The sequence below is a fragment of the Lutra lutra genome, chromosome 14 (assembly GCF_902655055.1).
Source record: "Lutra lutra chromosome 14, mLutLut1.2, whole genome shotgun sequence".
Taxonomy (NCBI): domain Eukaryota; kingdom Metazoa; phylum Chordata; class Mammalia; order Carnivora; family Mustelidae; genus Lutra; species Lutra lutra.
Genome location: NC_062291.1, coordinates 31860271 through 31887979, shown reverse-complemented (window position 1 = coordinate 31887979; position 27709 = coordinate 31860271). Strand labels below are relative to the sequence as shown.

Sequence of the window (27709 nt, the reverse complement as noted above, 5' to 3'; positions counted from 1 at the left end):
TCCTTACTGCTGGTGGAACACACTAAAGGCACCACCCCAGGGCCTTTGCACAGGCTGCTCCCACTGCCTAGACTGCTCTTCTTCCTGACATCCACAGGGTTCACTCCCTCAGCTCCCTCTTGTCTTTGCTCAGTTGTCAGCTGCTTTGTGAGGCTTTCCCTGGGGCCATCTTATTTAAAAGTAGAAAATCCTGGGGGCACCTGGGTGGCTCAGTGGGTTAAGGCCTCTGCCTTCGGCTCGGGTCATGGTCCCGGTGTCCTGGGATCGAGCCCCACATCGGGCTCTGTGCTCTGCAGGGAGCCTGCTTCCCCCTCTCTCTCTATCTGTCTGCCTCTCTGCCTACTTGTGATCTCTGTCTGTCGAATGAATAGATGGAATCTTTAAAAAAAAAAAAAAAAAAAAGTAGAAAATCCTTCCCCCTGAAACTGCTGATCCCATTCCCCACTTTATTTTTCTCTTCTGCCCTGACCAGTATTTAATAGGCAGCTTTTTTCTTCGGCTTTGTAATTGTTTGTCTTTCCCCATGAGACTCTAAGCTCCATGTCAGGAGGGATTTTCCAACTGTTTGGGGTATCTCCAGCATCAGGACAGTCTTAACATTTAGGAAGAATAGTCAGGGCTTACAATCCATGTGTACTGAGTGGATGTGAGCCAGACTCAAACCCTTGGTTTGAGTCTGACGCTGTGTACCCCTTCTCCTGCCTGTCCAAGGATTCTGAGTTTCCCTGCCACACTTCCTGAGGGCAAGGACACATCACTAGATACGCTGGGCTTCCCCACCAGGAGATGGTGATATGGGACAATAACCAGAGCCAGCTAAGGTCCGAGCAAAGGAAGTGAGGGGTAATACCGACAGGATGTTGGTGAGATATACTAGAGTCAACAGCCAGAACACCAAGGAGGCTGCCTCTCCAGTTCCTTAATGGCCTTAAATTGGTTCTAATGTGCTCTCCAAACAGATGCCCTTGACTTCCTTCTGAAGAGCACTAAGACCATCCTGGGGAAAGGGAAGTGCCTGCTTTTTCCGAAGCTTTGACAAGTGGCCAGGATGCCAAAAGTCAAACAGAACGAGCTTACTTAGAAACACCGGTAACAGGATGGCCAGGAAGCTGTCCCCCCGGGGACAAGTTGACTATATCAGGAAAACCATGCAAGAAATGATGTCATCGAAAGTACCCACTTGAAAAAAAAAATTCACTTGGGTGAATGTTTAAATTTATAAGCCAGAAAACACACACATACACACACACACACACACACACACACACACTCTCTCTCTCTCTCTCTCTCTCTCTCTCTCTCTCACATGAAACTTTCTACAGGAAAATGGTGACCCCAGAAAGTAAAGTCTACCTTTGACTGAGCTAGATTGATCAGAGGCTATCATCTGGTCAGTTCACGCTCCAAAACCCAGAACAAGGTGAGATCATTTTCAAGGCCGGCCTAAGCCCTGTGCGTACCCTAGAACAAGACTAAGCAGCTGAAAAACAGTCCCTTCTGGCCTTTCTGAATTACCAGACTTCTAAGGAATCACTCGCTCAACCCTAACCCTGAACCAGACGCAGAACCCAGAATCCCTCCACCCCAAAGCTGAAGATCATGGTTAAAAAGGACCCCACACAGATGGACAGATGGAAGTCTTGAGAGCGCAGGCAGGGACTGAATTAAATATGCAAGGACACAGCGTACATGCGGGCGACAGAGGAGGGGCTGATCCTCTGGGTGAAGTGTCATTCTTACGCTGTCGCTAACCCAACGAGATTACATCATAAATTTTCAAAACTGATTCCATATACTTCTGAGAATTTTGTGTTTCCCGTTTTAAAGAAAAAAAAAAAAGTCTTCTGGGCAGGAGAGCCCTTAGCCTGTGTCCCTTGCTCATGCCTGCCTAAGGCTATGCTTCTGGGCTAAGGTAGCCTGCTTTGGAAACCACCTCCAAAACACCAGAGCAGAATTGACCTCAGCCCTCTCCATAAAGGCATAAATTGGCTTATTCTATTTTTACAAGCTCCCTAGAGCCCCGGGACCCACTCCAGGATGGCCTTGCCCACAGGAAACGATACTTCCTTTGGTGTGCTCTCCTTCCTGGTGCAAAGCATTGCATTTTCCTTGCTCGTCAGCCTTGCAACATTCCCAGACCACTAAAGCCATAGGAAATACTCCTGTGGCAAAAGCATCCCGACGCCCCCCCGCCGCACTGTGAAAACTGAACCGTCACACACGTGTTTCTCCTGGTCCAGCCTGACAAGCCCCGAGGGACACAGCACACACTGCTCTGGGCTTCTCCCTCAAGAGCTCAGGGGGCCATGGGCATGGGGAGAGGCAGCTGTACCCCTCCCAGGAACTTCAACATTTCCAATGACATTTACATCTCCGATGACCTCAGTTTATGTTTGTATTTGAGCATAAAATTAACTGTCAGGGTAAGCATGCAATCCCATCCAGAACTCTCTGCTAATTATAGCCTTTCCCCAAGGCTGCGGGAGACCACTCCAGCCCCAGCCAATAGCAAATGGCCCATTTGTCTTGCAACTTCAGCTAGACAGGGCTGGGAGGGAGGGGTGGGAGGGCACATGGCCATGCCCATCTGGGGCCAAGCAGGGGATGCCCCTGGCAGCCCCCAGCCCAGGCCCAAAGCTCCAGGGTTTGCAAACCCTGTGGCATCTTCAACAAGCTGCTCAGGAGCCCTGGGGCCCAGCATAAACCAGCCTGAAGGATCCCGTGGAGCCCTCCAGCTAGGAAGCAGCCTTTCCTCCCCTACAGGGAAAGGCCCAGCTTCACAGGGATGCTGGAAGCAGGAGGCGCTGGGAGGCATTCCAGCACCTGTGTCTCCTCCTCCCGGAAGCATCTGGCCACCAGTCCACTGGCTCATCCCCAGCTGGGGCAAATCTCACAACATTTTCACCCTAAAAGGCACACACTAGTCACCGATTATGTTCCAGGCCTGGAGGTCACAGGAGTCACAAGACTAGATAGGGGTAAGACTGGCATAAGATAGGGGTCAGAGAGGCTGGAAATGACCTCCACGGTCCGATGGATGGAATTCAGCAGGTCTCTGAACTGGGGATGGAGAAAAACGTCCTATCTTTACTTTTGCTAGCCTCCAGCTGAAATGTGTCTGACACCAAAAATGTGAAGATTCCCTAGTCTGTGTGGGGAAGCGAGCTGCGGTTCCTACCACAGAGAGGGGCAGAGGGAGCTGGGGATCCAAAGAAAGGTGAGGGGGAGACAGGGAATAGAAGGAAACCAGGGTGGGCTTCCTGGAGGAGTCAGTGTTTCCTGGAACGAGTTCATGAGGCACTTGAGGCTCCAGAGTTCTCTGTTGGGCCCCAACAAAACACCTTCCTGAGTTTCTAGCTTTTAAAGGATGTAGGAACTCGCTAAACTCCAGGGCCCCAGAGAGACTCTAAATCAGATGGGGTTGACAGGGCTCCTACATCTGGACCTCATATCCATCAGCCCTTCTGCCCCAGATCCATCCTGCCTGTGCCTGGGCAGATGGCCACCCCCTCCTTGGCATGCCCATACCAGCTTGTCTCCTGCACAGAAGGAGAAGCAGAGATGAGACAAGAGATGGGAGCTGGCATTCTGGGCCTCCATTATCAGCTCAGTGCTCCTGGCCATGTCCCCTTTGGGGCTCATTTGTCATCTGTGAAATAATAAAGCCCGCTGCCATTTACCGAGTGATGATGTCGCACAGGAGCCGGCGAATGCTAGACCCACATCACCCCCCTTAACCTTCGCACCCCTCCCACACCCAAGAAAGGACTGGTCTCATGTTCCAGGCCAGGCGCTCATCTAAACCAAGGGACCCAGAGTGTAGGAGAGGCAGAGTCAGGATTCCCCACCAAAAGCCTGTCTGCCTGACCCGCCGCTAAGGCCTCCAGACAGGAGGTCTTCCAGAGAAGACCTGGAGAGAAGCGGTCCAAAATGTCCTGGCAAAATACAAAGTAATCACGAGCAGAGCAGTGCTGCTCGGGCAGGTGCTGCGATGACGCTGACTCCCGTCCGCAACCACCTGCCACGTGCGGCAAGCCAGCTCTTGAAATGTGACTTGTGTGCCCAAGGAGCTACGTTTTGTTTTTGTTTTGGTTTTTGGTTTTTTTAATATTTTATTTATTTATTTGACAGAGAGAGAGAGAGAGATCACAAGAAGTCAGAGAGGCAGACAGAGAGAAAGGGGGGAAGCAGGCTCCCTGCTGAGCAGAGAGCCCCATGTGGGGCTCGATCCCAGGACCCTGAGATCATGACCTGAGCCGAAGGCAGAGGCTTAAACCACTGAGCCACCCAGGCGCCCCACAAGGAGCTACGTTTTTTTAAAAGGTTTTTTGTTTGTTTATTTGACACAGCAAGAGAGGGAACACAAGCAGGGTGGGTGGGAGAGGGAGAAGCAGGCTTCCCGCTGAGCAGGGAGCCCAATGCAGGGCTGGAACCCAGGGCCCTGGGATCATGATCTGAGCCCAAGGTGGACACTTGATGACTGAGCCACCCAGGCACCCCAAGAATGACATTTTTAATTTCATTTCACTGTGATTAATTTAAACATGGCCACAGGTAGCTAGTGGGCCACTGTGTGGGACAGCACAGTGCTAGATGTCCCCCATTGGATGCTGTCCCTTGCCACTCTCCACAATGCTCCTTTCTGAAGTCACAGTGACCACCCTTATTTAGAAACCATGGCCCCTAATCATCTGGTCACTAGCTGGAGAGGGTTCAATTCATCTTCACTGACCTCATTTGGCAGAAAAGAGTCTCTTCTCCCAGTTGGCCCAAGAAAGCTCATTTCATGTTGTCCCACTCCTCTTGTGCCCAAGGAAAACAGGTCCGGCCTGATGCAGAAGGCTCTGGCAGTGCCCTCAACCCAGACTGATAGAGGGTCTGCTCTGTCTCCTCCAGACCCAACTCCAGGGCCACAGGGCAGTTCCAAGCTCTCTGGTCCTGGAACCCAGCACCCCCGCCCTGGCCCCAGCCACTGCCACGGGCAGCCCATGCTTGCAGAATTGGGCTCCTCCCAACTCCAAGTCAAAGCCAGCCCCTTGGGAAAGCAGCAGCTGCTGTCACCTGCTGCCAGCAAAGGAGCCAGTCTCTGGCCTTTGTCACCGGTAATTTGCTGTCAACTCTGCCCTGACCCTGGACAGGACTTCCTTCTTTTAACAAAATATGGACATCAGGTGCAAAGAACCTGGTTAATTGCAGTCCTTGGTCCATGACGCTCTGTGACACAGCCCGCTTTCGCTTATAATGTCATAAGCACCATTGACTACCCAGTTCTGTCCCCGCTGATCTGGCGTGACCCCACTGTCACACGCTAAGGTCCCACATATGCTTAGGTCTGTTTGTGGCTCCTTACCCCTCCCTCGATCAGTCTGGCAATCCCCAAACAAACCTCCCCACCCTGAAGTACAGCTTCAAAACATGTCTGGGCATCTGAAGGCCACATCCCTTCCTGTCTTCTTTTGAAGTGGCTACATATCCTTGGACCTTGAGTCTCGCGGATACATTTTAGAGTCACCTAATCAAATTCCAGAAAAAAACCTGCTGAGTTCGACTGGGTCACACTGAATATGCGGCTCCCTTTGGGGAGGACCGGCATCCCTATCAGGGCTTCCTGCCCGTGAGCAAACCTTATTCCTTCTTTGCGTCTTCTTTATTATGACTTCTTTATGAACGGTGCTCTCCGTCCCCTTCAAGCTTTTTGGGTAGAAATTGGGAAAGGCCTCAGGAAGGCCGAAGGGCCTCCCAGCTAGGTCCAGGGGTGGCAAATGTGGCCTTTGGAAAACAAACCTCTAGGAAACAAGGTGGGTACACCAGTCTGTTTTGCTTCCCCTTCTGTTGCTAACAGTTAGAGAAGCTTGATTTCAAAGACTCCTAAACGCACACAGCACTTTCCAGGCTATGCAAGAGCTGAGCTGGGAAGGTTCAGCAGCCCCAGGCAGGGCAGAGAGTGGAATTTCTTTTTTTTTTTTTTTTCAAAGATTTTATTTATTTATTTGACAGACAGAGATCACAAGTAGGCAGAGAGGCAGACAGATAGAGAGAGAGGGGGAAGCAGGCTCCCTGCAGAGCACAGAGCCCGATGTGGGGCTCGATCCCAGGACACCGGGACCATGACCTGAGCCGAAAGCAGAGGCTTTAACCCACTGAGCCACCCAGGCGCCCCCAGAGAGAGGAATTTCTAATCAAGAACTCCCCACACACACCAAGCACTGTGGGTAAGAGCTGACCCAGCTGGGACTCTCCTGATGAAGTTGGGGGGCAGACAGGTGGGAAGTGGTAAAACAGATAACCAATAAGGATATTCTGAGACAAGAGGCAGAATTACTTCCTCCTGGGACAGCAGAGCACGCCCCCCACTAGAGCCAAGCCTAGAAGGCTGAAAGGGAGTTTTGAATTCCCACCACTGGGCCCTCCACAAGTGTAGGGACCACTGGCCCAGAGAACCTGCTGAAGGAGTGAATCTGAGACAGGCTCTTGCTTCAGAGGTCCATAAGCCCAAAGAAGAAACTCTGGTGATGGCCTTCTAGAACTGAGCGTTCCAAGGCCTACAGATCAGTGACTTGTGGTTCATCTGAAAACAGGGAAAGAGCCAAGGGGAAGAGGAGAGTCAAGAGCAGCCACCTCCCCACAGCACACCCCTCTCCCTGGTTTTCTTTTGCCTCCTTCTCCAGACCTCTCACTCCCCGACCCCTTCACTATGTCAGAACCTAGAGAGCCAGAAGCCGCCCCCAAGGGCTGTGTTCCCATGACATCTGAGTGATTATCTTCCCAGATCTCCTCCAGGGTGGGCTCATTAACAGAGGCCCATCAGCACAAGAAGCCTGGAATGCATCCTGGGTGGGTGGGCCTGGCACTGGGGACAGGAAGTCCCCCAGCTCTGGTCACGGCAGGCAGTGTCCCCGGCCTATGGATGGAGCTCCCACTGAGAGGCGAGGAATGGGGAATGGAGACTGGGATCTGGGCTTGGGCCTCCTCAGGAGGAAGAGCTCTGGGTCTGCAGGTGCTTCCTCCTCGGGTGCCCACTCGGGAGCATACCCTGGGTCAAACCACCACTGGTTACCCTCTGCCTCTGGCCCAAGAGTGCCTTCCCTTGGCACAGTGTCCAGGGATTGCTGTCACTCTCCCGCTCGGGGCTGTGGGCTGCTGGCAGGAGTGGGGAAGGTGGCCGGGCATCCCCACCTCTCAGACCTTTTAAAAGGAGACACAGGCTCACAGGGGTGACAAGGGGGCTTTGTCCTAGACATCGGCCTCCAGTTCAGGTCCCAGGAGTCTTTCAGAACATATATATGCTCATGAGGTACTGGGCCAGGCATCCCCGATTCTTCCACTGGTCTGGGGTTCTTCCCAGAAACAACTCAAAGTGAAGCCAAGAGGAACTTCAGGGACAGGGCTGCGGGTAGGTGGAGGCCTCCTGTGGTCTCACTTCTCCCTGACCCTCTGGTCTGCTGAAAGGAGCACCTGTAAAGGAGGCCACTGCCGAGGCACCTGGGTAGCTCAGTCAGTTACGCATCTGCCTTCGGTTCAGTCATGATCCTGGGGTCCTGGGATCGAGCCTTTCATCGGGCTCTCTGCTCAGTGGGGAGCCCGTTTCTCTCCTGCCCCTCCTGCTCCCCTTGCTTGTGTTCTCTCTCTCTCTCTCAAATAAATAAAATCTTTTTTTTTTAAGATATTTTATTTATGTATTTGACAGAGATCACAAGTAGGCAGAGAGGCAGGCGGGGGACGGGGGGAGCAGGCTCCCTGCTGAGCAGAGCGCGCGATGCGGGGCTCGATCCCAGGACCCTCAGACCATGACCTGAGCTGAAGGCCGAGGCTTTAACCCACTGAGCCACCCAGGCGCCCCTCAAATAAATAAAATCTTAAAAAAAAAAAATGAAAGAAAGAAAGAAAAGAAAAGAAGAGAAAAGAAAAAGGGAGGCAGCTGCCTGAACAGGAGTGGGTGGGGCAGGGAAGGGCAGTGGGAAGGGGAAGGAAAGATGAAGGACAGTCCTGCATGGGTGCAGAGGGCGCTGAGGCCCCATGGTCCCCTCTTGCCAAGGGTCACCCCGCTGAGTTGGCCATATGTAAATCAAGGGCTGTCTCTACACTCAAGTGTTTCATGTTTCTTATTTTTAATGTTAGACGTAGTTTTTTATCTAAGAAAAAAATGAATCAAATTGCTTTTTATATATATGTGGCCCTTGCTTCATCTTTTCCCCCTTTGCTCCTGACCTGGAGTTGGAAGCGAGAGGGTGCAGTCAGACCGCAAGCGTCAGTGCCTGGCATGTGCGGAGCCTTACAGAATGCAAACTGCCTCCACTCCTAGAGCTCAGGACTCAAAAGAGCTCAAAGGACAAAGGGGGAAAAGGAGCAGTACCATACATTGGAAGGAGCCCTGGGGGCGATCCTAGTCTATCACTAGCTCCCATGTGACCTTGGGCAAGCCCCTTTCACTCTCAGCCCTCAGTTCCCCCACTCCAAAAGGGAGGGGGTTGGCTACAAGCCCTAAAATCCCTTCACTGTTCCAGAAGTACATGGACATTCCTAGGAGGACAGCCCCACCTAGAATCCAGGCCACCAGCAGAAGGAGGGTGGCCCGAACACCCCTTTCCTGGGATCCCCTTACTTTCCTACCTGGTGCAGAATGTCACACTTCAGCATGATAAAAAGCCCTACAGGGGACAGAGGTGCCCTTCCCACCCCAGCCTCCACCAAGGCGCACCCCCCCAGTACCGTCTCCTACAGCAACAGTGGGCAGGACACCAACTGTTTTTCTGGAAATAGTAAAGGTGTAAGGGGCTGATACCCACCTGCCAAAACTCAGCTCAAAGCCCTCCTCCACTGGGAAGGCTTTCTAGATCACCCCATCTTCAGGGATCTCTCTCCATTTCTGATCACCTATGAAATCAACAATGGGAAGCCCTCACCGGTACCTTTATTCATCATATTAATTATGCCCATTGAACAAATAATGCCAAGTGTTTATTACCAACTGCCTGCAGGGCATGGTGGCAGGACCCAGCAACATACACCCCATCTTTGCCCTCGACAACTTCAAAGTCTACAAATGTCTTAGTTCCACAAGTTCACGGGACATTTGGTGGCTTAACTCCCAGACCACACTCTTCCCACAGAAGCCATATGAAAAGTGCTTGGGACCCAGGCTGGACCACAGTAACCTGTTAAACCATAGTGTCCCTGAAGCAGGATGCCATGCAGAAGTTTCTGGTGTCCGAGAAATGTTATTCCTCCTTACCCAGTAAAGATATAGTACTGTTCTAACACTGACATCTTCAAATAGAGGCCAGGAACCATGTCCCCTTTTAAAAGTACTCTGCTCCAAGTATAATTCAGGGAAAGGGGAGTGTCTCTTCTGAATTCCAAGGTAGATTTCACCAATTCAACATACATTTATTAAAAACTATTATATACCAACCACTGGGCCTAATGAGATAAGACCTAGTTCCCGCCCTAAGGAACTCAATCTGGTAAAGACACACCTGCACACCAGGAAATGAAACAAAGTTAGGGAAACCCTGGGGCAGAGTGTGCAGAAGGGCGGGAGAAGAGGAGAGCTAACTCACAGGACAGACTGGTGAAATCTGAGAAAGCTTCCTGGAGGAGGTGATGCTTAACAGAGTTTGTTTAATGCATGGGGTAGACAAGCAAAGATTTCTGAATTTCGGATGCCCATGAAGGTGCCAGGGGGACAGCAGGTCCGCACAGCTGGAGCCAAGAACAGGTGGCTAGAGGAGGGGAGGAGGCCAGGCAGGCCCCTGGAGGCCAGACCGCCAAGGCCAGGCTCTCAGGTTAAACCAAAATGTTCATTCATTCAACATCTCTTTACTGAGATGTTTAGTGAGATTTACTAAGTGGACTTTTAAGCCAGTGGTCCTCAAAGTTTTTGATCTCAGGACTCCTTTTAACTCTTAAAACATTTGGAGGACCCTAGTTTTTGTTTTTATGGATATCTATTAATTATTGACTACATAAGAAATTAAAACAAACATACTCTAAATATTAACTCATTGGAAATAACAATAGACTTATATGTTAACACAAATAGCATACTTTTGATAAAATATCTTCCCCCTCACAAAAAATAATGGAGTGAAAACAGTGGCATGAGGTTTACTTTTTTTTTTTAAAGATTTTATTTATTTATTTGACAGACAGGAGGTTTACATTTTTTTTTTTAAGATTTTTTTTTTTTTACTTATTTGAGACAGAGAGAGCACACGAGCAGGGGTTGTGGGGAGAGGGGGAGGGAAAAGCAGACCTCCCGCTGAGCACAGAGCCCAATGCAGGACTCAATCCCAGGACCCTGGGATCATGACCTGAGCCAAAGGCAGACGCATAATAAATGAGCCACCCAGATGCCCCTGAACTTTACAGTTTTGCAACAGCGTGTGACTGATAGGAAGACGTCTGCGCCCTCCTAGCTGCTCCTTGCTGGGTCTGCGCCATCATCTCTGCGCCATCATCACCGCCCCATGCCCCGGAATACCCCCACTGAGCACGCCAGGACGACAGTGGGGAAGGCAAGCAACATCTTGGTATCCCTATAAAAAGAGGCCTCCCAAATGGTTTTGACTTCAGGAACCCCTTGGAAGGATCCCCCCCAGGGATGGCTGGAGCACACTCTGAGAGCAGCTATTTGGGGAACAAGAGGCAGCAGGGGGGCTGGGGGGGACACAGCTATAGCAACGAACCAAATACACAAGTCCCAGCTTTGGGGGAGTTCAAATTCTAGCTGGGGAGAGACAAATAAGAAGGACACAGTATGTCACGGTTATAAGTATTATGAAAGAAATAAACAGGAAAGGAGGCTGGGAAGGCTGGGGGAGGAGACTGTCATTTTAAATGGCTTAGTCAGGGGACGCCTGGGTGGCTCAGTTGGTTAAGCAGCTGCCTTCGGCTCAGGTCATGATCCCAGCGTCCTGGGATCGAGTCCCGCATCGGGCTCCTTGCTCAGCAGGGAGCCTGCTTCTCCCTCTGCCTCTGCCTGCCATTCTGTCTGCCTGTGCTCGCTCTCTCTCCCTCTCTCTCTGACAAATAAATAAAATCTTTAAAAAAAATAAATAAATAAATAAATAAATAAATAAATGGCTTAGTCAGGGAAAGTGACATTTGAGCAAAAACTTGAAGTAGGGGAGGGCTCCCTAACATCCACATGATGTACGGACGAATGTTCAAGCAGCTTCCAAGACCCTGGAATGTGCTCCTGTGCTCACAGAAGAGCATCTGTGGGGTGGCAGAGGGGGACCGTGTAGGAGATGAGGTCAGAGGGCAGAGGCAGGGCAGAATAGGTCAGGTGGAGCCCGGGAAGCCACTGAGAGTACTGGGACTTTTGCTCTGAGTGCACGGAAGGTGGGCAGGTTTACGAAGGAACCTCTGACCGACTCTGATATTTAAAAGAGTTACTAGGACTGACTGTTGTGCTGAGAACAGACTGGGGGCGGGTGTTGGAGGCGCAGAGGGAAAGCAGTCAGGAATCTGCAGTCACCCCAATGCCAGGTGGCAGTGGCCTGGCCCAGGGTGGGCATGGGGAGGGGGAGAGAGGAGGGAAGACCCGAGCTATATTTTGAAGTAGCAATAAGGAACTACCTGAAATAATTTAAGGAGGGAGTCACATGTTCAGATTTGCTTTCAAAAGATCTTTTGTGGGGTACCTGGGTGGCTTAGTGGGTTAAGTGTCTGCCTTGGCTCAGGTTATAATCTTGGGATCCTGGGATCAAGCCCCCCCATCAGGCTGCCTGCTCCATGGGGAGTGTCCCTCTCCCTCTCCCACAGCCCCTTCCCCGGCTCATCCTCTCTCTGTCACTCTCTTTCAAATAAATAAATAAAATCTTAAAAAAAAAAAAGTCCTTTCATCAAAGAGAATATTCCCACACTTGTCATCCAGGGTCATCCCACACTTGTCATCCAGGGGAAATGCATGTTGACAATGGAGTGGGCTGGCGGGCTGGCTTGGCACAGCCAGCAGCGGGGTGGCCGGACATCATCTGCCTCTGAACGAACATGGCATCCTGGACCTCCCGCCACAGCCCCAGGTGGCGCTTGTACCAGAATCGTGTGGCTGGAGCCCAGGGATGAGGAAACCAAGAAGCAGGTCCAGAGTGCTGGCCTCTGCCGGTCACCAGCCCGGAGCTGTCAAAGGAATCACGGGCAGTGCGGATGGACTAGACTGGGGGATTCCCAAGACGCATCACGGCCAAAGCCAGTGTGTGACCCTCAAGGGCATCCTGTTGAGTAAAAGAACCACCCCCAAGGACATCTGGGAAACAACTGCATAGGAACCACATAGGAGATGAGGTTTTAGTTCACGGAGATTTTTTTTTTTCCTCAGAGAGACAATGCCAGCGCGTGGGAGAACGCCTTTTTTGGAAAGCTGAGCGCTGGAGTATCTAAGGGTGAGGTCATAGTGCCTGCAGCTTTCCTTCGGCTCAGCTGGCAGAAAAGTGTTGTATTGAGAGAGAGAGAGGAATGAGAGAGATGTTAAAATGAGATGCTAACAGTTGGTAACCAAGGCATGCAAGGTGTTCTTTAAGCTCTTCTTCCAACTTTTCTGTGGGTTAAAAAAAAAATTTTTTTTTTTCCAAGCTCATTTCCCCTCTCGCAACTTAATTTCGGAACTACTGATTTGAGGATTCTTGGCAATCAGGGTTCTCTGCCTTGCAAGAAAGAAGGGCCTCTCCCGCCCCACGCCAACCGCCCTGGGAGCATCAGAACCAGGGAACTGAAGACCGCTTCCCACATACCCGTGGGCACACTCACTTCCCCAAAACCTGCTCATACACAGGGCTGTTTGTGGAGCGTCCATGACCTAGCAATGCCTGGGCATGTGGGCAGCCAGCCCTGGCTTGTGCAGCGACCTCCAGCGCCTCCCCCACGGCCTGGCAGGTGGCCCAGCCATGTACGGATGGTGATCCGGGGTGGACACTCGGGGAGTCCCCAGTCTGGCTTCCAATGGGACGAAGGCTCCTGCGGGCCCCCACCACCCCTGGATCACATCAATATCCAGTCCCAGCCAGCCTTCCCCTATCCACTTGGTGAATTTCCCTAATAAGCAAGGAGAAGGCAAGGTCCCAGTAGAGGGATTGGTGGATCAGGCAAAGGCAGGCAGGTGACACACAACTGTCCTCCCAGGCCTTCAGGACAGATAACATTCAGAGACTCTGAGGTATTTCCACTCACGTTTCAGATGCACTGGGACCTTTTTTGTCAAAATGAGATTCAGGAATAGTGGATTGGATTCTGATTTTTTTTTTTAATGCACTGTGAAAAATATTTGGGGGACAATTGGAGAAATTTTAATATGGACTTTGTATTTCCCTAAGCATGAAAATGGTAGTTATAGTCAAGGATGTTCTTTTTGTTCTCTTTCAGAAGATGCATCCTGGGAGATTTGGAGTGAACTGTCCTAACGTCTGCACCTTTGGCACGGCCAAATGTTTTGATTCTGCTCGATGGCCATCTGAGATGTCCTTGTGTCTTTCCTTCGCCTTCTCTCTCTGTTCTAATTTTATACAATAAAAAGTTGAGAAAACCAGCAAGATCCAAGTTCCATTTTTCCCAAGAAGAAGCCTGTTTACAGGTCCGAGTTTCCCTTTGGCCTGGGAAGTCTCTGTGGCCACAGCCAGGGGCCTGCTCACCAGAGGCCGGGGGCGGGGAGCTTCCTGCGGCCTGGGATTAATGCCCTCACCAGATGTCTCGCTCACTGCTAACCGGGGCTAAATATAGGTTATAACAGGAACCTACCAATTATACATCCAAGAAAGCCTACTAGAAACAGGACCCTGTGGCTTCCGGACACGCTCCTTCCCGTGCACGGGAGAGAGGCCTGGGGGATGGCAAAAAGGGATGAATTCCATCCTCCTCTGCTTTCAGAAAATTAGCACGAAAGCACACACACACACACACCAAACCAACACGATGCCACCTTGGTGCCAAGTGTCAGCTGTGGGAGGAGGTGAAGGCCACCTGACCGCCACTCACCGAAGCTGGGCTGGTGTGACGTGGCCATGAGCTCACGCTGGCTGGAGGCCCTGAACCACTGAGGAGCTGTGTGACCTTAGATAGGCCACTTCCCTCTCTGAGCGTTGGTTGCACTGCCATTAACCAGGAACGCTAACACCTGCCCCATGGTCCCTCAGAGGACCCCGGGAAATGGGGAAACTCCTTTGTAATCTGTAAGGTACTGTAACATGGAGTGAGAATCCCCACTTTTTTCTTTCAAAGTCAACAAAGACCATGTTAAATGCCTACACATGACCAGGAGGTGCTATTTCTTAAGTGAAATAATTTATTTTAAAATAAAATATTTTGTTAGTATTTTATATTTATGTATTATATATAATATTTCATATTATATATTATATATAATATTTCATATTATATATTATATATAATAAAATAAAATAAAAATTATTTAAAATAGAATTTTAAAATTTCTTAAATTGGCTTTTTCTTAGTAAAATAAACATAATCCTGACCTAACCCATCAATATCTATGAAATCATAGATTTGAGAGAGTAATAATTTTCTTCCACACATATCACACTTCATGCATATCAGTTAAATTATAAAATGTCCCCCCAGGGATCACCTCAAAGCCTCTTGCGAACCGCCAGGAATAAGCAGATGGATGGGTCTCTGGCCCAACCCCCTTGCTTGGCAGATGGGAATATGAGACCCAGATTGAGGCTGTCACTCCCATGAGATCACACAGCATCCTAGCCATTGGATAGCAGCTGTGACCCGGGTCTCCAGACTCCCAGGCCAGTGCTCCTTGCACCACAAGCTGTCCTCCCTCATCAGGAATGAGAGTTCTCACGTCCTGGCATGCCCTCTCCTGATGGAAAAATTTAAAAGGACACTGATGGACACCGAAGGACAAGGATGCCAGCTCCATTTCTGTCTTCCTGCAGTTCCAGAAAGCCGGATGTCGATCTGGGTCCTGGCACCCTGTGCCACTCCCAGCCTGCTCCCTCCTGTCCCACACCGGGCAGCAGTCAGCCCACCTCCATGCAGGAGCCTGGGGCCCTGCCCTGGGAAGCTGATCCCCACACCCAGAGCCTTGCTCCTCTAGCAGAGCTTCGGGGAGAACGGAGGGCCCCCAAGTGCCTCAGAAACATTAGATGGCTGCCTAAGTAACCAAGCCAATGAACCAACAACCCCCGCAAACAGCCCAAGTCTCCAAAAGGGAAACTGACCCCTGAGACAGAAAGGAACCAAGGGAGAGTAACGTTGGGCTTTTCCTTTCAAGTTCCCTAACCTCTCTGGGCCTCTCTTTACTTCAGTGTAGTATGGGACAATAATAATGAGGCCTCTTTCTGTGGCTGGCCAAGTAAATGAGAGAATGTCTAGCATACAGAGGGAGGGCTCATTGATTGTTAGCTTTAAAAGGACAAAACAGGAGGATCCAGAAGGCACGAGCAGACTGGACAGAGGGCAGCATGGCAGGCTTCCCAAATGCAGAAAGTTCAGTTCTAAGAGAGGCCAGCCCCAGAGGAGTCCACAGGGGAGAAAGAAAACAGGGACAAACAGGCCCTACCGCTGTCACAGGGACTGTGGGTCCCTGAACAACTCCTGTCCTCCTCGTTTCTGCTCTAATCATGGGTCCCTCCTTCTCGGGGATGGAAAGAGTCAAGTGGCCACTGTCATCTCTATGGGGAGCCCAGAACCCAACTGTCTGTCCACTGCTCCCTCAATGTCCGCGCCAGAGCCTCCTGAGAGCCGCTGGCCCACCCTGCCCCCATCACAGAATGTCTGCAGCTTCCCTGAGCTCTCTGCCAGCACCCAGTGAGTGATAGCCTCTCGGGGGACAGGGCTGGCTCCTCTCTCCCCACAGCCCAGCCCAAGGCCAGGCAAACAGTGATCCTGGGGCAAAGGTTGGGCAGAACCAAGCCGGAGGCTGAGTTCCAAGCTGCTGCCTGAGTTCCCTGTGGCCCTACACGGGCCATCCCTCCCCACTGCACAGATAGCCACACAGCAGGCCTCTGTCCCCAGGAACAGCGGCAGTCCCATTTACAGGGTGGACCCCCGTCCCCCAGATGGAAAGGCTAACCCAGGGGGAAATCACCCAGCAGTACTCATCGTCCCCTACGAACAATGGGCGTTGTTCCACGGACCACCGAGTTTGAGAACCAGAGGCAGCTGCCCGTGGGGTCTGGCGGATTTCCTCCCCCTTGAAAGGAAGGGGTTGTGCCAGGTGCCCTCTGTGGCCCTTGAAGTTTGGCCCAGCTGGAAGTCCAAGTCACAATCTCCCCGTGCCAGGTAATAGGTGACACTCTGGTTCTGAAAGGCTGAGGGAGAACCCCCCAAAGGTTTTATGCCCCGCTTGGCAAGCAGTTTCGATGAAAGTGCTTGTAGAACCAGGAGGTCCTTCCTGAGAGCTAGCTCACATTCCCCTCCCGCGTTACACTTCTTCCATCGGGCTTTCCTCGCAGGAAACCTTGGAGAGCACAACCACCCGCCGGCTCAGCCGGCAGGGGCGGGGCCGGGTGCGGGGAAGGGGCGGGGAAGGACGGTAGGGCTCGCCCCACGCCTGCCCTGCTCCGCCCCCAAGCCCCATCCGGGTCACCGCAGCCTTCAGCGCAGCCCTGCTCAGTGGGGCCCCGCCTCCGGGAGACAGCCTCGTGGAGTACGGGGGGCTTGTGCGTGTTCCTAGAAGCTGCCTTCAGAGCCCCCGAGTTTGCTGGGGCTACCCCGGAACAGCTGGGTGCCTTCCAGCAACAGCCAGTCTGGAGGTCTGAGGCTTCTCGACCTCCAGGGGTTCTGGGGGAAATCCTTCCCTGCCTCTGCCACCTTCTGGTGCCTCACTTGCCTCCGCCTCCGTGTGGTCCTTCCCTCTGTGTCTATCCCTAAGCTTCCCCTGCCTTTTCTTACAAGGACACTTCGCCTTCGATTTAAGCCACACCTGGGTGATCAGGATGATTTCATCTCAAAGTTAAGAACCTAATTATATCTGCCAAGACCCCTTTTCCAAATAAGGTCACACTCACAAACATGAACATACCTTTTTTTTTTTTTTTTTTTTTGGTGGAAGGGTGGGCTGGGTGGGGTGAGGGACCATCAGTCCGCTGCAGAGCCTAGTGGCCAGAGTCAGAAATCGAATTCCCATCCTTCCACTAACTTGTCACTTGTTCATCACCACGACCCCACACAAACATCTCACCTATCTGGAACTGTTTTCCCAACTGGGAAATGGGGATAGGCAACTACCAGCCATGTCTCTCCTATAGGGGTCAGAACTGCAGATCAACGAAATCACAACCAGCATTTCAAACACCATGCCCATATATCAGCAGTTCTCAAACTGAAGACATAATTTAGGGGGCTGGAAATCAACATAGCTCAACTCCCAAGTGTGAATCCCTGACTCACAAAAATACCCTTCTGGTTGAATATAAACTTCTTAAGTTACAAGGTTAATACAGAGAAGTGTTACCTTTAGAACAGGTGACAGAATGTTGTAAAGATAACCAAAAGGAAAACAAAATTCTAGAACTCAGGGACCACCCCCACTCCCCAGATACAAGCCAGTCCCCTGGAGAAGCCCAGCCTCTTGAGCGATCTCCCAGATTCTCCAAGCTGACAGTGTCCCTGGCCCTTCTCACCCAGGCTGTGCCTGTGGACTCCCCTATACCCCTCCCCCGACCCCAGCTAGTCCTTCTCTCCCGTCCTGGGACCAGCACCAACAGCAAGCCTCTTCCAAACAGTGCACTAACTCTGAGTGCACAGACACTGTCCAGATTGTCCAGGAGACTGGGGAAGTTTCAGCACATCACTCAGGATTCACACGGAGAGAAAGCTGGCTTGGAAACCAGCCAGTCTGGTCAGGGTCCCCTCACAGGCACCCCACCAGAGCTGTGGCTTCCAATCCAAGCTGCACATTAGAATCATCTGGAGACGTTTAAAAAGTAGAGGTGCCAGGGCGCCTGGGTGGTTCAGTGGGTTAAGCCTCTCCCTTCCGCTCAGGTCATGATCTCAGGGTCCTGGGATTGAGCCCGCATCGCATCGCATCGGGCTCTCTGCTCAGCAGGGAGCCTGCTTCCCCCCTCTCTGCCTGCCTCTCTGCCTACTTGTGATTTCTCTCTCTGTGTCAAATAAATAGAATCTTTATTAAAAAAAAAAAAAAAGTAGAGGTGCCTAGGTCCCATCCCATACTCACTGTATCAACACCGAAGATGGGGCTTGGTAGGTATGTGCAAAATCCTCCAGGGCCAGAAGCCTCAAGCCAAGTCGAGGCCCACTGATCTAGAAGGTCCTTTCGACCTCAGGAAGTGACCCAGACTCACAATTTGGCAGCAGCCCAGGAAGCCAGCATCCCACTCCACTCCAGCTGGAGGACTTGGCCCCAGACTGTAATGGGGTGACCCTGGGGGTTGGCCTCTGCCTTCAGCCAAGCACGCAGAGCCCAGCACATGGGCTGGGTGCAGCATGCTATGGGTACACAGGAATGGAGTGTCTGGCCCCAAGCTCCACCACGGTCCCACCACGCTGCCCCCAGCACAGCCCATCCTCTGGTAAGGGACCGGAAACAGCAGAGAAAGCCTATGTGACTGGTCCAAGGCCACACACAGTATCCTGGGAGGCTCTCCCAGCAGGAAGGAGGGGGGCTCTGAGCCCCTGAGTCTTGACCAGCCCAAAGCTCTTTCCCTTCTTCCCCTCCATGTAAATGTTTACTTCCCTGCAGGCCAAGATGCAAATGCCTCCCTGGGTGAGAAAGCCGCCTTGGGAAAAAATTAAATACAACACTGCAGGCACTTGCTGCAGTGAATAGTTCTGGTCTGGAGGATGGATGCAAATGGGGGGTCCTGCCTGTCCCTTCCCTGGTGAGGGCCTCAGTCTCCTCAGCTGTAAAACACAACTAGTGCTCCTGTCTGTCTGGCCCTCATGGTTGTTCTGAGGATCCAAGAAGGTGAAAACGAAGTGTTGGTGAGGCAGGCAGCAGACTGCATCCCTTCCATGCCCTCCAGCACCCCCTGACCAGCACCCCTGGAGCACAGGGCTCCTGCCCACTGAGGCCAGCACCCAGCGCCCACACTGAATGCTTACTGCAAAGACACTCCACGAAGAGCCCCACAGGCATGGCCCCTTCTGCCTGGCCTCCATGGGATGTACAAAGTTCTCCCCTTCCCGCTGATGAGGGAACTGAGGCCCAGAGAGTGGTGGCTGACCTGTCTACGGTCAGGCAGCCCATCACTCTCATTCCTCACCCATCACCCTAGTGTGGGTGATGGGCACCAGACCCTAATCTGCTACCAGAGGAGCTGGGTCACCGTGGCCTCCAGGCCCAGCCTCCCCCGGGGGTAGGTCTGACCTCCGTGTCCAGGCCCAGCCATCTCCCCCTGCTGTGACTGCCCTCCCTCTCCTGAGGCTCGTCTGTGCTCCTCATTGTCCTCCAAGCCCCCTTTCTTCCTCCTCCAAGTCTTCCCGATGCTCCTCTATAACCCAGGCTGCCCAGGGGGACAGGAAACCAACGGTACGTGCCTTCTGGCTGCTGCTGCCCACTTCAGCTCCATCCTCCTCATGGACTGACCCTCTAGGTGGGGAAGATGACAACTTCGTCATCTCCATTTCCCCCTCCCAGCCCAGGCCTAGACTGGAGCTAGACAAATGCCCCATGTTGACTCCCAAGGGTGGTGGAGGGCACCTGGCGCAATCCCTTCCTTTCAGCAGGGAGGAAAGCCACCAGACCCCATGCGCAGCAGCTGCCTCTGGTTCTCAAACTTGGTGGCCAATGAAACAATGTCTATCGTTCAGAGAGGACAATGAGTACCACTCGGGGATTCCCGCCCCCACCCATTAGCCTTTCCATCTGGGGGATGAGGGTCCACCCTGTAAATGGGACTGCCACCGTTCCCCGGGAACAGAGGCCTGCTGTGTGGCTGTCTGTGCAGCCGGGAGGGATGGCCCCTGTAGGGCCACAGAGAACTCAGGCAGCAGCTTGGAACTCAGCCTCCGGCTTGGTTCTGCTCAACCTTTGCCCTAGGATCTGGTTACCTGGCCTTGGGCTGGGGCTTAGAGAGAGGAGCCAGCCCTGTCCCCTGAGAGGCTGTCACTCACTGGGTGCTGGCAGAGAGCTCAGGGAAGCTGCAGACATTCTGTGATGGGGGCGGGGCAGGTCAGCAGCTCCCAGGAGGCTCTAGCGGGGATACTGAGGCAACAGTGGCCAGACAGTTAGGTCTGGGCTCCCCGTAGGGATGGCAGTGGCCACTTGACTCTTTTCATCCCCAAGAAGGGGGGACCCATGATCAGAGCAGAAACAAGAGGAGGACAGGAGTTGTGGAGGGACAACTTTATTAAATCCTAGCTAGGTACTGTGGGTGATGTAGGCCTTGACCCTGAGTTCTGTCTGCCACCTGTCTGCCACTCCCTGCCATGGGGACACACTGCCCCGGGGCTCCTGGAAGTACTTCTCCTGGCCCCACTGCCCCAAGTGCTGGGACCAGTGCTCAGCCTTGTGGGATACTTCTGGGACGGCCTCTGCCCGGTCGTGCATGCCCATGACGTGATAGTTTCTGCTAGTGCCCGGCTAAAGCCCGGGAACTGAGGGGTGGGAAGGACCCACCCCCAAGAAAGGCCAGATGTGCGTCCACTGGGTCAGACTTCTCAGCCCAAGGCTAAGTCACAGACATCTGCTCTAGGCAGACAGAGCATTCCCAGTAGAAAGTAGCCTCCTCTAATAAGACAGACTCCAGAAGGTCTCCATCTTAAGCCCCAGCACCCCCCCACCCCCGTGAGCTCTGCAAGACCCCCGACAGGGTCGCAAGGCCCTACAGGGTGCCTTTGCATCTCTCCTCTTGCAGAAGCCTCCCCAAGGCCTCTAGTGTGTCCAGAGATGAGAAGTGTGGAAGGCTCAGAGAGGTGGTCCTTTACCCAGGGTCACACAGCAGAAGCAGCCCTTGGTCTATGTCTCTAAGGTCCTGACAAGGAAACTTCCAGTTTCAGTAACCCGGACCCAGACTCCTCATATGGCCAGGCCCCTGCCACCCTCTCCACCCACAACCTGGCCCTTCTTAGGCTTCCACATCTGCTTCAACCATGCTGGCCTACCCCTGGGCCTTTGTACTGACTACTCCCTCTATCTGAGATGCTCTCTACAGGCCTTTTTTATGGCTGGCTCCCTCTCATTCCGTGGACCTCCGCTGAAATATCAGCTCCTCATAAAATCCTTCCTTGACCACACCATGGAAGAAGGAAGATTCATCTCCTCCCCTTGCTCCCTAATTTCGCCTTTAGCACCGATCACAAGTTACGTTTCCTTACTGGTGTGTCTGTCTTCTAAGGTCCAGACTAAGTTTGTCTTGTTCATAGCTCTTTCCCAGGAAACATCACAGCGCCTGGCCTACACACTAGGCATCAAATAACTATTTGTGGACTGAATGAGCAAAGAACCACCTCCACCCCAGAGGGCACGGCAGGTCAGGGCTGGATTCCCCGCCTTCCATTAAGATGCAATTCAAACCCTCTCACAACCACAGGTTCTCTCTGGGCAAGAGATTAATCTCAATCTCGTGTGTTCTGGACTGACCCAGAAGACCTCCTTCCCCCTGTACGTGGAGCCAGCCGGTACAGAAATGTCATTATCAGTCTCTTATCTGATTTACTCTGAGCCCCAGCCCAGGCTGGCACTGTGAGTCACCAGAGAGGTGAGGCACCAGCCTGGGTAAGAAGGACAGGTTGTTACTCCTGCGTCCTGGGAACAAACAGTCAAAGACAGGGAGGTCCCAATCCCTTCCTACAATTTCAAACAATGCCTCTCTTGCAGGAAGAGAAGGGCCCAGGCTCAGAACCCTAATCTAAGGGCAAAGAAATGTGCTTGAGACCTTAGTCTGCTCATCTGTGAAATGAATGCACTGGAAGGTTCTCCAAGCACCTTTCAAGTCTGCCTTCTCGATTCTCTGGATTTGGAAGGCCCCTCAGGCAGGCTGGGAGAAGGGACCCTAGTCCCAGTGCTTCCAGATCCTCTCTGACAGCCCATTAGGCCTGGTGGCTGCTTCTCCAGGAGGAAGTCACTTTTTGCTTGAATTTCCTGGTTTTCTCTTTGCAATGCTTGCCTAGAACAAGAGGAAAATGGACCTACCTGAGGACTCAAGCACAATAATAATTTTTTAAATGCGGGAAATAAAGTGTGTACCTATAGGTATGAGGATATGTCCCAGGTGTGTGTTTATCAGCATGTAACAGGGGCGCTCGCCCAGGGCCAGAACAAAGGTGACATCCACTGTCTTCGATGTACTCACCTGAATTACCCGGGGGGCTTTTTAACTAAGCACACATATTATTTTCACAAAGACAATAAGGCTCTTTTTGAAAGTTAGAAATTCCTGCTAGAAACTGAATCTACTTCTTTTTTTTTGGTCTGGCTTCTTCCAGTGCTTAACTGAGAGGCCAGGGGCAGGGCTCCTTCCAGAAATGTTATCCTCCACCCACACCTTGGGCCCTCACAGCAGGGGGAAGGCCACGGGGGCAGGGGGAGGGCTGCTGAAGGCTACTGAGACCCAATGCGGTCAGGCTGTGTGGGTCCTGCTCTTGGTCTGTCCCAAACTTTCTATGGGGTCTAGAGCAACTCCCTTCCTCTTTCCAGGCCTGTTTTCCTCGGGGGGGGGGGGGGGGGGGGGGGGGATGAAAAGGTCACTCTAGAGGGAACTTTAAGGACCCTTCGAATTCTCAGTCTATGGGTCTTGAGTTCTTAAAAAAACAGAGAGGAGGGTTGGAAAAGATTGGCTAATCCTTAAGTAGCTGATGTAGTGTTTATGCTACTGGGCCAGGCGCTGCTGTGAGTTCTTTCTGCATATTCCTCCATTTCGGGGTCTCAGCGACTCTCCAGATCACCCACTTTACAGATGAGGCAATGGAGGCGCATGGAAGCTAGTGGCTAAGTCACTCAGCTGACAAAATACCAGAGCTGGGATTTGAACCCAGGCAGCCTAGCACAGGGCCCACACTCTTAAACATTAAACTACAGGAAAACATAAAGCACAGGGCACGCTGATCACGGGTCCATCCTCGGAGAAGGCAAGGAAGAGTTAACACCGCCTCTGGTACTTATGACCTCCCCCACCTACCCGTGCCCACTTCCTTCCCACTCACCTCCCCCACCCCAAGTCCTTTTCTTCCTGATTATCAACATCCCCCAGCCCTGACACTCTTTTGTACCCGACTAGAAATCCTACCCCATTGTCAAGGCAACAGGCTGATGCTTTTTAGAGGGCCAGTGCTTCCGTGATCAGCCCAGGCTGCTCTGCAAATTCAAGGCCTCAGCAAATCCGACCACGGTTGGCCACACACCCAGCTCGTGCCCTCTTCCCGGGACCCCCACCTCAGATCCTTGCTCACAAGATACAGGTTGGAACTTGACCACCCCAGCGCAGCAAGCCTTCCCCAAGACTTCACCCTGTGGCCGGCCCCAAGAGCAGCACTTGGAAGAGGATATGAACGAGCTACGCCCCTGACCTCCAGGAGCCCAAAGTCCAGCAAGGAAAAACAGTCATGTAAATGGATCTCTAGGATACCCTGTGGTCAGTGCTAAAATTAGAGGTGTGTCCCCAGTGGGCTGAGGGCACATGTGTCAGAATGATTCACGATCCATGTGGGGTTAGAGGAGGCTGCGGTGCCGCTGGGTGAGCTCATTCCTTGTGGACTTACCAGAAGGAGCTCGGAAATGGGGCTGAGGAGGGCCTGAGGAGGGCCTGAGGAGATACTCTGAAAACGAGAGGAACCCCAGGTGTGGGACAGGAGATCATGTGAAGGGCTCAAGGTCATGGTTATACTGGCTCATTGACTGAGAAGAAGTTTCCATCGCTCACGTCCCTTCCCATCCTCCCCATTGCAGCCAGGAGCAAATCTGTTTGGTGTGAGTCTGTCTCTCAGCCTCACAAACATTTGCCAGCCTGCCTTTTGAACACAGAACTCAGGTCTACTGCCTGCATCACCACAGGATCCAGCCAGGATTTGAGAACATTTTGTTTTCCCTGCACGATTTACTGTTACAGTTACACGCTCATGTCAGTGCTGCATGTTGGTTTCCCGTTGGCAGGGGTGATAGAAATCCTTTTAAAAAATAATTTAAGATTAAAAAGTGAGTCAATTTAAAGTAATGGAGCAAATAAAACTATAATTTGTATAAACTCTATGTAGGGCAATTTTTTAAAAAATCAAAATTTTCAACACGCATACAAAACCAGGCAAAGCAGTACTATGCTAGTAGACATTCTGACTGTGATCACCGCCAGAGGGGGGAGGTGACCGGAAGTGGGCACAAGGGGGGTGCTTCTGGCTTCTGCTCCATTCTAGTAGTTGACCTGGGGGCTGATTATACATGTGTGTTCACTTTGTAAAAATCCGTCAGGCTGCATACGCTTATGACAGGTGCATTTCTGTGTGTATATTGTACATTCGTGTATCCTTTAAACCCACTGGTTCTCCTTCAAGAAAGTACCCTGCAGATATACACACACATGTGCAAAATAACACATTCAAAGCTCCTTGCTGCACTGCTGTTTGAAGTCACCAGAGATTGGAAACAACCTGAGTTCCCCAGCGGGGGGCTGATTGAATGACTTCAGGCACCAACAGTGAGCTCTGTGTAGCCATTGGACAGAAGGAGGCGGCCACTGCCAGAGCTCTGAAATTCACAAGGACTTAAACGTAAGTCAAAAGGTAAGGGCAGAGCTGTGTTATCTTGTTCTCCTCTCTAAGGGGAGGGGGAGGTTATATAATGCTGGCACATGTCTGTACCTAGGGCACCCTACGGCTAGGATGCTATCTTCGAAATAAATGATAAGAAACTGATCATAGATGTTCCCTCTGGGCAGGGCTGGCCAGGGGAGAGGAGCAGGCGGGAGGTTTGTCACTGATGATGACTCTTTGGGACTTTAAAATCCTTGCATTTCCTATTTGATAAGACTGAAAGCAGGAAGTCTTACAGAAGGTATGAGGGTATGGTAAAACTTAGGACACCGTCCAAACCTGAGTCTGAGATGAAGGTGTTAGTACTTTGGGCTTATAAAGCAAGTAACCCTCAGCCCCATTCCTCACCCCCAAGGGGTGGTACCAGAGAAAATGGGCCTTCCAATAAGGGGTTTCCAATCAGGAGCCAGGCCAGTCTAGGGAACCATTACTTCCTCACACTGGGCCTCTACCCTGCAGTGAAAATCTGGCCCCAGAGCTGCCCTCACAGGGTTGGCAGGTGGCTGAGTTCTTAGCATGGGTAGGGAGGTTTTAAGCAGAAATACTTCCAGGGATGGGAAGTCCAGGATTTGGTAAGGCAAGCTCAGTTGGCTGGAGAGGAAGGATTCCAAGTTCTGAGTCCCACCCGGCCCCAAGAGAAGCAAAGCAAGGGCTAGTGAGTTGTCCCCTCCAGGCCACGGGGGACAGTGTCAGAACAAGACCTTGACAATCAAGTTCAATTGTAACTGTAGGACTCCCTTTTGTACAGCACTAGTCTCATCCACATGTCACTATCTTCCCATATCACTAACACTAAAAACAGTCCGGTGAGGTGTGCAGCAGGGTACCAGTTACCCACTTTATAGATAGGAAAATGGAGGTGCAAGGGGGTTAAGAGATGGGTCACGGATTACACATGGAGAGAAGGGGTGAAGCCAGAAACACAGCCCCTGCCTTCTGACTCTCGGTCTTCCCTTATCTTCAAGGGGCAGGCAAAGAATCCCAGAATCAACCAAGGGGCCTGGGAGATCATTAGGCCCAGCAGTTTATAATCCTGACTACAAACTAGAATCACCTGGGGAGCTTACCATACTTCTCTAGACTGGCAAGTCACTTAACAGCCCTGAGGTCCCAAACAAGGAAGTGACTTGCCTAAATTCTCCCAGTGAGTCAAAAACAGAACAAGACTAGAATATGGATCCCTTGCCCACCAGGCAAGGTTGTATCCATAGAGGGGTCAAATGGAAAGTGAAAGCTGTTATCAGACAGATCTAGCTATTCCTACTAACAGAATAGATCCAGGATGGTCTGAAGAGAATACAGTGTGCATATGTTTCAGGAGGGATGAGAGCCAGAGATCTCCCCTCCAGTCCCCGGACAAGCCTGGCCTGTGGCTAGTGGGGGCAGGAGACGATTCTAGAGTGGCAAGTCTGGAGCTGACCCATAGAAATATGTTCTCATTTCTAGGTGCGAGTCCAGCCTCGTCTGAAATCTTCATAAAGGAATCAACGTCTCGTCTCGTGACAGCTTACCAGGAGGGCTCAGCTTCCCAGTCAGTAATAATAATAATAATAATAATAATAACAACAACAACAACAACAACAACAATAATGGCTCACACTTCTTAAGCTCCTCACTGGTCGCGCCTGGTGCTGAGCACTGTACTTGGCCTACTTCATTCAATCTCCACACCCATCTTTAAAGTTGAATATAATTACTGTTTCTATTTGCAAATGAAGAAACTATGGCCTAGAGAGTTTAAATAACTTCCTCAAGATCACTCAGCTAGAAAGTGGTAGCGGCAGGATTCGAAGCCTAGTTCATGGCCAACCACCAACACCCTGCCGCCCAGCAATACACAAGAAAAGGTAAGGCTCAGCGGCGCGCAAGTTAGCTGCTGGAGATCTCCCCAGACGTGACCTGGTGGAAGTCCTCCCAGCTACTCCGCCGACAAGGTACGCCCATCCTCCTTCCACCGTGGAGGAAACCGAGGCATGGTAGGGAAACATCTCCTCCGAGACGTCCGCAAGTAGCTAGTGGGAGTCCAGGTTTCCCCGCCCAATCCGCACCACAAAGCCAGACCACTTCTTCCCCACAAGCTGACGCGGAGGCAAACTCTGTAAGACGCGGAGGCAAACTCTGTAACACCCGGCGGGCGGGTGGGCAGGCGGGCGTGCTCCCCACGGTAACCACGGCCTAGCGCACCAGCCAATACGCAAAAGACGCGGAAAACCAACGCTCTGGGCAGGTGCTCACAAGTGAGCCACGGAGCGCTCCTTCGTGGTTGTCAACGCGTAGTCCACGCTCCGAAACCCATCTGCTGCTGAAATTCCGGCTGAGCCTGGGCGCCAGAATTTCCTGCTTCCCAGGGAGAGTGGGACGAGGAACCAGGCGTGCACTCCCCGCGCCCTCTTTGGAGCAGCCAAGTCTAGACCCTACCCGGGTACGGTGTGGGGGCGGTCCAGGGAGTGTCAGCACCACACCCCCCCCATCTCAGGGTCTCCCTCGGTCACTCACCCAGAACACCGTGGAGTAGACGACCAGCGAGAACTTGAGCCAGAGGTAGGAGAGGCGCGCGCAGTAGCGCACCTGCTCGGAGTCCCCGCGGGGCATCCTGGGCACTCTCCGCGGGGCTCCAGGGCTCCCGGGCTAGGACCCTCGCCTACAGCAGCCCCACCTGCGGCTGCCAGCCGGGCCGCGCGCCCCGCCACCCGCGCGCGCTCCGGGACTGACATGGGCTTGCGGCAATCACAGCCCCGGCCGGGACCAGTCCGCCCAGCGGCCAATGGACGCGAGGCCGCGGCCCAGCCTCTGGAAGAGGGCGGGCAGGGGGCGGAGCCGTGGTCCGGGACCCGCTGTAGGCGTAGGGAGGGGAGGGGGCGAGGGTTATGCAAAAGAAGTCCTTTGAGGCTCTGGAGATGCCTGTGCTTCGGCGGCGGAGCGGGGCGTGGGATAGTGTGCACAAAGGCGCGTCGGGGAGAAAGCCGGCCCACCTAATGGGGGTACGTAGAAAACGCGTGCTTTCCACTGTTGGCAAGAGGGAAGACTGTGG

General features: G+C 52.3%; 1 protein-coding gene across 1 annotated transcript in view; it reads right to left on the bottom strand.

Annotated features, from left to right (window-relative positions):
- TSPAN15 (tetraspanin 15) overlaps nucleotides 1-27422 on the bottom strand; it is a 49995-nt gene extending 22573 nt beyond the window's left edge. The window contains exon 1 of the mRNA XM_047702089.1: nucleotides 27175-27422. Coding sequence (XP_047558045.1) covers nucleotides 27175-27270 — 96 coding nt within the window. The 5' untranslated portion in view covers nucleotides 27271-27422. The remainder of the gene's footprint in view (nucleotides 1-27174) is intronic.
- Between the last annotated feature and the right edge of the window lie 287 nt (nucleotides 27423-27709).